This window comes from Eubalaena glacialis, chromosome 2 (assembly GCF_028564815.1).
Source record: "Eubalaena glacialis isolate mEubGla1 chromosome 2, mEubGla1.1.hap2.+ XY, whole genome shotgun sequence".
NCBI lineage: Eukaryota > Metazoa > Chordata > Mammalia > Artiodactyla > Balaenidae > Eubalaena > Eubalaena glacialis.
The window spans coordinates 134124114-134136780 of NC_083717.1; the positions used below are offsets into that span (position 1 = coordinate 134124114).

The 12667-nt window shown below is 37.3% G+C and overlaps 1 protein-coding gene across 1 annotated transcript in view; it reads left to right on the forward strand.

Annotated features, from left to right (window-relative positions):
• The window catches only part of TTC6 (tetratricopeptide repeat domain 6), a 214670-nt gene that overhangs the window by 150541 nt on the left and 51462 nt on the right, over positions 1 to 12667 (forward strand). Inside the window, exons 13-14 of the mRNA XM_061182474.1 lie at positions 382 to 554; positions 2295 to 2431. Of these exons, the coding sequence (XP_061038457.1) occupies positions 382 to 554; positions 2295 to 2431 (310 nt within the window). The remainder of the gene's footprint in view (positions 1 to 381; positions 555 to 2294; positions 2432 to 12667) is intronic.

Here is a 12667-nt window from a genome sequence, read left to right on the forward strand (position 1 = left end):
CTAGAATATAACATGAGCTTAATAAATGTTTTTTTAAATCTATGCTGATCTCTGCTAAAAGTCCATAAGATTTTGTACCATCAAAATATAACTTTTTACTGTGAACGTTAAAGGATTATGAAACATTTCAGATATACAAAAAAGAAAAGTTAATTTTTGTTATTTCATATTGAAATTGAAAACACTTTTAACCATAATATTTATCCAGGCTTTGAGAACAAATTTTGCATTGTTGAAATAAAAAACAAATCTTAAGTTAAATAGCAAAGAAAGTATAATAGAGATACATTATTCTAAGACTACATTTTTGGAGGGTGAAGGATTCATCTTTAAAAATTTAGGACTGTAACACTAAATTTTACCTTTTTCAATTTTCTCTAGAGGCATATTTTTCAAGGGCAGAAATTTTCAGAGGAAAAGAAGACAGTACTTTGGCAATTCTAAATTATACTCAAGCAATTAAGTGCAAGCCCATGGATGCTGATATGTATTTCAGGAGGGGTGAGATGTACGAAATAGAAAACAAAGTACTGGCCATTGATGACTTTTCTAAAGTAAGCTGTATCACATATAATTCTGCCATTTATGTATTTTAGTGCATGATATGCTCATCCTAATATTACAGCAAATTGTTGAAATTCTTTCATACGTTATACAATCAAAATTAGTTTATTTTAGATTAGGCCCTAGAACATTCCTTACTGGGATTGATATTAACAGTATGTCAATGATTTTTTTGAATGGATGGATTTACATCAGAGTCAGGTGTGGGAGCATTGAGGCAAGAGGCAACTTTGAGGGGGACTTGACTTTTCCAGCTCTCTTCTCTTGGACTATGAAGCAGTGAATAAAGAAACCTTTGAAGATTGCTTCTTTCTTTCAAACAATGGAGAAAATCATTTTCTGCTTCTTAACTCTTGAGACGTAGCTGATTCTCTTCTGCAGCAAACCTATCTGCTTTAAAAGAAAGCTGTGCTCACTGGCTCATTAATTAATTAATTAATTCATTTACTCACAAATATTTATTGGCTAAGGCACTGTGTAGTGTAATGTAGTGGATAAATCTTGGTGAATAAAACAGACACGTTTCATGCTTACATGGAGCCTATAGTTTAAAGGACAGATATTAAAGAAATAAATATATACACTAATATGTAATTACAAATTGTGATGAATGCTATGATGGAAATAAAGATGATGGGAGGCAAAAAAAAAAAAAAGATGATGGGAGGCAATTTATGTTTGGTTGGGGGATATCAGAGAATTCCCTTGAGGAAGTGAGTTTTAGCTGAACTGTATTTTGAGGCTAGAGTCAGGCAGATATTCCATTGATTGCGGCAGAATTGTAACCATGAACTCCTGACTTTAAATTCTTAATTCTTAGTACAATTGAGAACTTAGATGTTATTTAAATATTTAGCTTTTCATGTTCCCAACTGCCCTGTTTCTTAATCTATGATGGTTAGCCACATACTTGGCTTTCTTTTGCTTCAAGAGGATATTATAAGTTTTGGTAACTTCTTGTCTAGAAGTGACCACAAATCTCTTTTGAAGATATTAAAATTATCAAAATATCTTTTCTGATCATTTCCTTTATCTAGCACCAATAGTTTAAAGATTGACTAATGCAGCAACTTGAGGTCAAACAAACTTCAAAATCTTTAGAGTTTTTTTTCCCCTGTTTTAAAAATACTTCATAATCTTCGTGCTTCATTTTTCTCCCCGCTATCAATAGGCAAGGAACTTTACAACTGAGTTTACAATGATTTAGTCTCGTTATTTTATTGCCTTGTATGTCAATGTGAAATGAATGAACCATGCCAAAACCAGTTCATTTCTTTTCACCATTTTAGGGACTAAATTAATCCATATTTAATTTCATTGAATCAGCCTTGATGTGATCTAATATATATCGTCTTTAATTGGAATAAAATGCTATGATAGATCCAATATAACCCTACTCTAGCTGAACAATTACTTATGAGGTTTTATTAATAAAAATTTTAGTGGGCAGAAACCTTGGCTTCTTGTATTTGCTGGTTTTTTGTTTTTTGTTTTTTTTTTTAATAAAACCTTCCCTTTCTAGAATTTGATGACAAATGGACTTCCTAAAGGCATGGTCTTCAAATGCAAATCTGAAAGTTCTGGCATCTTAAAGTAGTTTGTTTTATGTAATCTGAAGTTAAAAACATGGTTTTAGTCCATTTAATTTGCTATAGGATTTATATACTTTTCTTGTTTTTTTTTTCATTATGTGATATGTTTTTGTGCCTCCCCTCCACACCCCCGTGTAGTGTATCTTTTATGATCCCAAAAGAACAGATGCATTATTTAAACGTGGGATGTTCTACTATGAAAATGAAAACTGGATTGCAGCTGAAGAGGATTTTACAGCCTTGTTAAATATAGATCCCCAAAATTCTCAAGCAAGGTGAGAATTATTTTAGATATGGTTTTTGAATGTTTTTTTTTTTTTGAAATACATTCTCAGGAAAGAAAATTTCTTGAAATACATCAGACAGCCCTTTAAAAGTAGTGAATCGATTTTTAGTGCTACTAGTGAACGAAAATCTTTACCCATACCCTAAGAGTAGTGGGTAGTTTAACTTAAATGGCATGAAATGATAATTTAGAATTGTTTCATTTGCATTTCCTGAATACTAGTTACATTATCAATTTTTGAAGTATTGACCTATATTTTGTTTCTTTGGATTTCTTTTCATATACTTTGTATTCATTCAGTACAGAGAACTGTTCATGTAGATTTCTGTGCTATCTTATTGTAACTGGGATATTAAACTTTGCTCTTCCAACCTTATTGTGCATAATACAGTTTCCATTTTGTTGCTTTTCTTTTCATCTAAGTTTTGTTTTGAAGAGGCTTAAAATGTGTATGTAGCCACACCTATTATTCATCTCTTCACTCACAGTTTTTGTTTAATATTAACATTTTTATAGAAAAATACAGCAGGCATCCAAAAAAAGTATACAAAGTACAAACATACAGCTTAATGACTTATCACAATGTAAATGCTCGTGTAACCATTATCAGGTCAAGAAACAACATTTCTAGCACCCCCTTGTGCCTTTGCCTTCCTGAGAAAGTAACCACTGTCCTGACTTGTATTTCTTTATAGTTTCAACACATAAGTATGTGTCCCTAAACATTCTTGGTTTAGTTTTGCCTGTTTTATTTGAACTTTATATAAAGAGAATCATAAGGTAGTTTTCTTTCAATTCTAACTTATTTCATTGAACATTATGTACTATTGCATGTGGCTGTAGTTTGCTCCTTTTAATTTTTGTATAGTATTCAGTTACATGAATATATTACAGTTTACTTATCCATTCTACTGTTGATGGACAGTTGAGTGTTTCTAATTTTTTATGATCACAAATACTGTTTCCTTCAACTTTCTTGTACATGATACACATATACTCATTTCCGTTGGATGCACAAGTAGGGGTAGAACATCTGGTATATAGGGTATGCAGTTGTTCAGCTGTAGGGCCAAACTAATTTTACAAACTGGTTGTACTACCAGCAGTATACGCAGGCTGCACACCAGTACTGGGTACTATTATAACTTTCAAATTTTAGCCATCCTAGTGGGTGTGTAGTATTATCTCATTTAGTTTGAATTTTCATTTTCTTCATTACTAACATGATTATTCATTTTCAAAATTTTCTTAACCATTTGGATTTTCTTTTTTGTCATTCATGACTTTTGGGTTGTTGGTCTTTTTTCTTATTGATTTGTATGAACTATTACATATTCTTGATACAGGCCCTTTGTTGGTTATATTTACAGCAAATTTTTTCCTGCTCCGGATTGTCACTGCACTCCTTAAATAATTGTCTTTTGGTAAACAAAGTTTTAAAATGAAACATAGTCTGATTTAGTAACCTTTTTCTTTAAGGTTAGTGCTTTTTGTGTACTATAAGTAAGTTTTTCCTACTTTTGTGTCATGTAGATATTCTCCTGTCTGATCTTCTAGAAGGTTTATTGTTTCGCTTTTAAAGTTAGATTTACAATGCACCTAGAATCAATTTTTGTATATGATGTGAAGTAGGGAAACAAATTTCACTTTTTCTACATGCATATTCAACTTTCCAAGCAACATTTAATAAAGATCCTGTGCCTTTACCATTGCTTTGCAGTGTTAGCTTTGTAGGAAATGAAGATCCATGTATGGGTGGATCTATTTCTCAGTCTCTTTTTCTGTTTTGCGGGTTTTAAAAAAATCTATCTTTGCACCAATACTATGCTGCCTTAAATACTATAGTTTCATAATAAGTCTTGAAATCCAGTAGAACAGGTCTTTTGATCTGTCAAAATTGTCAGAGCATTCCTTGGCTTTTTTGCATTTCCAAACACATTGAGTTGGGTTAAACTATATGAAAATTGACTTCTTTATAGATCAAAATAGTAAAATTTCAAAATTTCATACGGTTTAACCTAACAGAATCAGCAGGTCAACTTCTGTGGCAATTCCTTTATATTTTGATTGGGGTTGCAATGAATTTATAGAGCAATAGGGGGAAATTGACATCCTAACAATTTTGAGTCTTTTCATGTATGCATATGGTACATTCTGTTTCTTTAGGTCTTCATTCCTTTTGGTCAGTAATGTTTCATAGTTTGTGTAAAGAAGTCTTTTTCATATCTTTTTCTTTTTTAAAATTAATTAATTAATTAATTAATTTTAAAAACATCTTTATTGGAGTATAATTGCTTTACAACATCTTTATTGGAGTATAATTGCTTTACAATGGTATGTTAGTTGCTTTATAACAAAGTGAATCAGCTATACATATACATATATCCCTGTATCTCCTCCCTCTTGCATCTCCCTCCCTCTTCCCCTCCCTATCCCACCCCTCTAGGTGGTCACTGAGCACTGAGCTGATCTCCCTGTGCTATGTGGCTGCTTCCCACTAGCTATCTATTTTACATTTAGTAGTGTATACATGTCCATGCCACTCTCTCACTTTGTCCCAGCTTCCCCTTCCCCTTCCCTGTGTCCTCAAGTCCATTCTCTAGTAGGTCTGTGTCTTTATTCCCGTCCTGCCCCTAGGTTCTTCATAACCATTTTTTTTTTTTAGATTTCATATATATGTGTTAGCATACGGTATTTGTTTTTCTCTTTCTGACTTACTTCACTCTGTATGACAGACTCTAGGTCCATCCACCTCACTACAAATAACTCAATTTCGTTTCTTTTTATGGCTGAGTAATATTCCATTGTATATACATGCCACATCTTCTTAATCCATTCATCTGTCGATGAACACTTAGGTTGCTTCCATATCCTGGCTATTGTAAATAGAGCTGCAATGAACATTGTGGTACATGACTCTTTTTGAATTATGGTTTTCTCAGGGTATATGCCCAGTAGTGGGATTGCTGGGTCATATGGTAGTTCTATTTTTAGTTTTTTAACGAACCTCCATACTATTCTCCATAGTGGCTGTATCAATTTACATTCCCACCAACAGCGCAAGAGGGTTCCCTTTTCTCCACACCCTCTCCAGCATTCACTGTTTGTAGATTTTTGGATGATGGTCATTCTGACTGGTGTGACGTGATACTTCATTGTAGTTTTGAGTTGCATTTCTCTACTGATTAGTGATGTTGAGCATTCTTTCATGTGTTTGTTGGCAATCTATATATCTTCTTTGGAGAAATGTCTATTTAGGTGCGCTGCCCATGTTTGGATTGGGTTGTTTGTTTTTTTGGTATTGAGCTGCATGAGCTGCTTGTATATTTTGGAGATTAATCCTTTGTCAATTGCTTCGTTTGCAAATATTTTCTCCCATTCTGAGGGTTGTCTTTTCGTCTTGTTTATGGTTTCCTTTGCTGTGCAAAAGCTTTAAGTTTAATTAAGTCCCATTTGTTTGTTTTTGTTTTCATTTCCATTTCTATAGGAGGTGGGGTAAAAAGGATCTTGCTGTGATCTATGTCATAGAGTGTTCTGCCTATGTTTTCCTCTAAGAGTTTTATAGTGTTTGGCCTTACATTTAGGTTTTTAATCCATTTTGAGTTTACTTTTGTGTATGGTGTTAGGGAGTGTTCTAATTTCATTCTTTAACATGTAGCTGTCCAGCTTTCCCAGCACCACTTATTGAAGAGGCTGTCTTTTCTCCATTGTATATTCTTCCCTCCTTTATCAAAGATAAGTTGACCATAGATGCCTGGGTTTATCTCTGGGCTTTCTATCCTGTTCCATTGATCAATATTTCTGTTTTTGTGCCAGTACCATACTGTCTTGATTACTGTAGCTTTGGAGTGTACTCTGAAGTCCGGGAGCCTGATTCCTCCAGCTCTGTTTTTCTTTCACAAGATTGCTTTGGCTCTTTGGGGTCTTTTGTGTTTCCATACAAAGTGTGAAATTTTTTGTTCTAGTTCTGTGAAAAATGCCATTGGTAGTCTGATAGGGATTGCACTGAATCTGTAGATTGCTTTGGGTAGTATAGTCATTTTCACAATGTTGATTCTTCCAAACCAAGAACATGGTATATCTCTCCATCTGTTTGTATCATCTTTAATTTCTTTCATCAGTGTCTTATAGTTTTCTGCATACAGGTCTTTTGTCTCCTTAGGTTTGTCTACTTAGGTTTTTTCCTAGGTATTTTATTCTTTTTGTTGCAGTCGTAAATGGGAGTGTTTCCTTAATTCCTCTTTCAGATTTTTCATCATTAGTATGTAGGAATGCAAGAGATTTCTGTGCATTAATTTTGTATCCTGCTACTTCACCAAATTCATTGATTAGTTCTAGTAGTTTTCTGGTAGCATCTTTAGGATTCTCTACGTATAGTATCATGTCATCTGCAAACAGTGACAGTTTTACTTCTTCTTTTCCGATTTGGATGCCTTTTATTTCTTTTTTGTCTCTGATTTCTGTGGCTAAAACTTCCAAAACTATGTTGAATAATAGTGGTGAGAGTGGACAACCTTGTCTTGTTCCTGATTTTAGTGGAAATGGTTTCAGTTTTTCACCATTGAGAACCATGTTGTCTGTGGGTTTGTCATATATGGCCTTTATTATGTTGAGGTAAGTTCACTCTATGCCTACTTTCTGGAGAGTTTTTAATCATAAATTGGTGTTGAATTTTGTCAAAAGCTTTTTCTGCATCTATTGAGATGATCATATGGTTTTCATCCTGCACTTGGTTAATATAGTGCATCACATTGATTGATTTGGGTATATTGAAGAATCCTTGCATTCCTGGGATAAACCCCACTTGAACATGGTGTATGATCCTTTTAATTTGCTGCTGGATTCTGTCTGCTAGTATTTTGTTGAGGATTTTTGCATCTATGTTCATCAGTGATATTGGCCTGTAGTTTTCTTTCTTTGTGACATTTTTGTCTGGTTTTGGTATCAGGGTGATGGTGGCCTCTTAGAATGAGTTTGGGAGTGTTCCTCCCTCTGCTATATTTTGGAATGTTTGAGAAGGATAGGTGTTAGCTCTTCTCTAAATGTTTGATAGAATTTGCCTGTGAAGCCATCTGGTCGTGGGCTTTTGTTTGTTGGAAGATATTTAATCACAACTTCAATTTCAGTGCTTGTGATTCGTCTCTTTATATTTTCTGTTTCTTCCTGGTTCAGTCTCAGAAGGTTGTGCTTTTCTAAGAATTTGTCCATTTCTTCCAGGTTGTCCATTTTATTGGCATATCGTTGCTTGTAGTAATCTCTCATGATCCTTTGTATTTCTGCAGTGTGAGTTGTTACTTCTCCTTTTTCATTTCTAATTCTGTTGATCTGAGTCTTCTCCCTTTGTTTCTTGATGAGTCTGGCTAATGGTTTATCAATTTTGTTTACCTTCTCAAAGAACCAGCTTTTAAATTTATTGATCTTTGCTATCATTTCCTTCATTTCTTTTTCATTTATTTCTGATCTGATCTTTATGATTTCTTTCCTTCTGCTAACTGTGGGGTTTTTGTTGTTGTTGTTCTTTGTCTAATTGCTTTAGGTGTAAGGTTAGGTTGTTTATTTGAGATTTTTCTTGTTTCTTGAAGTAGGATTGTTTGCTATAAACTTCCCTCTTAGAACTGCTTTTGCTGCATCCCATAGGTTTTGGGCCGTCGTGTTTTCATTGTCATTTGTTTCTAGGTATTTTTTGATTTCCTCTTTGATTTCCTCAGTGATCTCTTGGTTGTTTAATAGCGTATTGTTTAGCCTCCATGTGTTTGTATTTTTTACAGTTTTTTTTCCTGTAATTGATATCTAGTCTCATAGCGTTGTGATCAGAAAAGATACTTGATACGTTTTTAGTTTTCTTAAATTTACCAAGGCTTGATTTGTGACCCAAGATATGATCTATCCTGGAGAATGTTCCATGAGAACTTGAGAAGAAAGTGTATTCTGTCCTTTTTGGATGGAATGTCCTATAAATATCAATTAAGTCCAATTTGTTTAATGTGTCATTTGAAGCTTGTGTTTCCTTATTCATTTTCATTTTTGTTGATCTGTCCATTGGTGAATGTGGGGTGTTAAAGGCCCCTACTATGATTGTGTTACTGTCGATTTCCCCTTTTATGGCTGTTAGCATTTGCCTTATGTATTGAGGTGCTCCTATGTTGGGTGCATAAATATTTACAATTGTTATATCTTCTTCTTGGATTGATCCCTTGATCATTATGTAGTGTCCTTTTTTGTCTCTTGTAATAGTCTTTATTTTAAAGTCTATTTTGTCTGCTATGAGAATTGCTACTCCAGCTTTCTTTTGATATCCATTTGCATGGAATATGGTTTTCCATCCCCTCACTTTCGGTCTGTATGTGTCCCTAGGTCTGAAGTGGGTCTCTTGTATATAGCATATATACAGGTCTTGTTTTTGTATCCATTCAGCCAGTCTATGTGTTTTAGTTGGAGCATTTAATCCATTTACATTTAAGGTAGTTATCGATATGTATGTTCCTATTACCATTTTCTTAATTGTTTTGGGTTTGTTATTGTAGGTCTTTTCCTTCTCTTGTGTTTCCTGCCTAGAGAAGTTCCTTTAGCATTTCTTGTGAAGCTGGTTTAGTGGTGCTGAATTCTCTTAGCTTTTGCTTGTCTGTAAAGGTTTTAATTTCTCCTTCGAATCAGAATGAGATCCTTGCTGGGTAGAGTAATCTTGGTTGTAGGTTTTTCCCCTTCACCACTTTAAATATGTCCCGCCACTCCCTTCTGGCTTGCAGAGTTTCTGCTGAAAGATCAGCTGTTAACCTTATGGGGATTCCCTTGTATGGTATTTGGTGCTTTTCCCTTGCTGCTTTTAATATTTTTTCTTTGTATTTAATTTTTGATAGTTTGATTAATATGTATCTTGGCGTGTTTCTCCTTGGATTTATCCTGTATGGGACTCTCTGCCCTTTCTGGACTTGATTGGCTATTTTCTTTGGCATATTAGGGAAGTGTTGAAGTATAATTTCTTCAAATATTTCCTCAGTCCCTTTCTTTTTCTCTTCTTCTGGGACCCCTATAATTTGAATGTTGGTGCGTTTAATGTTGTCCCAGAAGTCTGTGAGACTGTCCTCAATTCTTTTCATTCTTTTTTCTTTATTCTGCTCTGTGGTAGTTATTTCCACTATTTTATCTTCCAGGTCACTTATCTGTTCTTCTGCCTCAGTTATTCTGCTATTAATTCCTTCTAGAGAATTTTTAATTTCCTTTATTGTGTTGTTCATCATTGTTTGTTTTGCTCTTTAGTTCTTCTAGGTCCTTGTTAAACGTTTCTTTTATTTCCTCCATTCTATTTCCAAGATTTTGGATCATCTTTACTATCATTACTCTGAATTCTTTTTCAGGTAGACTGCCTATTTCCTCTTCATTTGTTTGGTCTGGTGGGTTTTTACCTTGCTCCTTCCATCTGCTGTGTGTTTCTCTGTCTTCTCATTTTGCTTAACTTACTGTGTTTGCGGTCTCCTTTTCACAGGCTGCATGTTCGTAGTTCCCGTTGTTTTTGGTGTCTGCCCCCAGTGGGTAAGGTTGGTTCAGTGGGTTGTGTGGGTTTCCTGGTGGAGGGAACTGGTGCCTGTGTTCTGGTGGATGAGGCTGGATCTAGTCTTTCTGGTTGGCAAGACCGCGTCCCGTGGTCTGTTTTGGGGTGTCTGTGACCCTAGTATGATTTTACGCAGCCTCTCTGCTTATGGGTGGGGTTGTCTTCCTGTCTTGCTAGTTGTTTGTTATGGGGTCTCCAGCACTGTAGCTTGCTGGTTGTTGAGTGGAGCTGGGTCTTAGTGTTGTGACGGAGGTATCTGGGAGAGCTCTTGCTGATCGATATTACGTGGAACCGGGAGGTGTCTGGTGGTCCAATGTCCTGAACTCAGCTCTCCCACCTCAGAAGCTCAGGCCTGACACCCGGCCAGAGCACCAAGACCCTGTCAGCCATACAGCTCAGAAGAAAAGGGAGAAGAAAAAAAAGAAAGAATAAATAAATAAATAACAAAAATAAAGTTATTAAAATAAAAAAATTTTTTAAATATTAGAATAAAAATATTTAAAGGTAATTAAAAAAAAAGAAGAGAGCAACCAAACCAATAAACAAATCCAACAATGATAACAAGAGCTAAAATTTAAACTAAGGTAAACATATAAATCAGAAACTAGTCAGTCACATATAGCAAACCCCATGTCCACAGTTGCTCCCAAAGTCCACCGCCTCAATGTTGGGAGGATTCGTTGTCTATTCAGGTATTTCACAGATGCAGGGTACATCAAGTTGATTATGGAGATTTAATCCGCTGCTCCTGAGGCTGCATGGAGAAATTTTCCTTTCTCTTCTTTGTTCGCACAGCTCCTGGGGTTCAGCTTTGGATTTGGCCCTGCCTCTGCATGTAGGTTGCCCTCTGACATCTTCTCTTCACGCGGACAGGACGGGGTTAAAGGAGCGGCTGACTAGGAGGCTCTGTCTCACTCAGGCTGTGGGGAGGGAGGGGTACAGAATGCCGGGTGAGCCTGCGGCGACAGAGGCTGGCGTGACATTGCAACAGCCTGAGGCGCGCCGTGTGTTCTCCCGGGGAAGTTGTCCCTGGATCACGGCACCCTGGCAGTGGTGGGCTGCACAGGCTCCCGGCAGGGGACGTGTGGATAGTGACCTGTGCTTGCACACAGGCTTCTTGGTGGCGGCAGCAGCAGCCTTAGCATTTCATGCCTGTCTCTGGTGTCCGCGCTGAAAGCCGCGGCTCGCGCCCGTCTCTGAAGCTCGTTTAGGGGATACTCTGAATTCCCAATCCTCGCGCACCCTGAAATAATTGTCTCTTGCTGCTTAGGAATTTCCAGACTTTCTCCCAGATTCTCTCCCAGCTAGCTGTGGCGCACTATCCCCCTTCAGGCTGTGTTCACGCAGCAAACCCCAGTCCTTTCCCTGGGATCTGACCTCTGAAGCCGGAGTCTCAGCTCCCAGCCCCCGCCCGTCCCGGCGGGTGAGCAGAGAAGCCTCGCAGGCTGGTGAGTGCTGGTGGGCACTGATCCTCCGTGCGGGAGTCTCTCCGCTTTGCCCTCCGCACCTCTGTTGCTGCGCTTTCCTCCGTGGCTCCGAAGCTTCCCCCCTGCCCACACCGTCTCTGCCCGCGAAGGGGCTTCCTAGTGTGTGGAAACCTTTCCTCCTTCACAGCTCCCTCGGAGAGGTGCGGGTCCCGTCCCTATTCTTTTGTCTCTGTTTTTTCTTTTTTCTTTTGCCCTACACAGGTACGTGGGGATTTTCTTGCCTTTTGGGAAGTCTGAGGTCTTCTGACAGTAGGTGTTCTGTAGGAGTTGTTCCACGTGTAGATGTATTTTTGATGTATTTGTGGGGAGGAAGGTGATCTCTGTGTCTTACTCCTCTGCCATCTTGAAGGTCCTCCCTTGGCATTTATTTTCTTTTAGCACTTTGAACATATTGCAGTGCAGTGTCATATAGATTCCTTTTTTTTTTTAAGTGAAAAAAATCAGTGGTTAGTCAATGCCTTTGAAAGTAATGTGTCTTTTTCCTTTGGTTGCTTTTAAACTTTTCTCATTGTCTTTGTTTCTTGGCTGCGTTGAGTCTTCATTGCAGTGCGAGGGCTTTTCTCTAGTTTTGGCAAGCGGGGGCTACTCTTCGTTGAGGTGCATGGGCTTCTCATTGTGGTGGCTTCTCTTGTTGCAATGCACAGGCTCTAGGAGCGTGGGCTTCAGAAGTTGTGGCATGCGGGCTCAGTAGTTGTGGCTCACGGGCTCTAGAGCGCAGGCTCAGTAGTTGTGGCGTACGGGCCTAGTTGCTCTGTGGCATGTGGGATCTTCCTGGACCAGGACTCGAACCCATGTCCCCTGCATTGGCAGGCAGATTCTTAACCACTGTGCCACCAGGGAAGCCCTTCTCATTGTCCTTGGAGTTCAGCAGTTTTGGTATATTGTGCCTAAGAGTGGTTTTCTTTTTACTTATTGTGTTTATGGTTCATAGACTATTCAGTGAGTCATGATCTTTCTGTCCGTGATTTTGGATGAGAAATCAGCTATTAATCTTATTGAGTATTCCAAGTACATGATGAGTTGCTTCTCTCATACTGCTTTCAAGATTCTTTCTTTGTCTCTGGCTGTCACCAGGTTGATTATAAGGTGCCTCTAGATTTCTTCGAATTTATCCTACATGGAATCATTGAGCTTCATGGTTGTATAGACTGATTTCTTTCATCAAATTTGGGAAGCTTTCAACTATTAC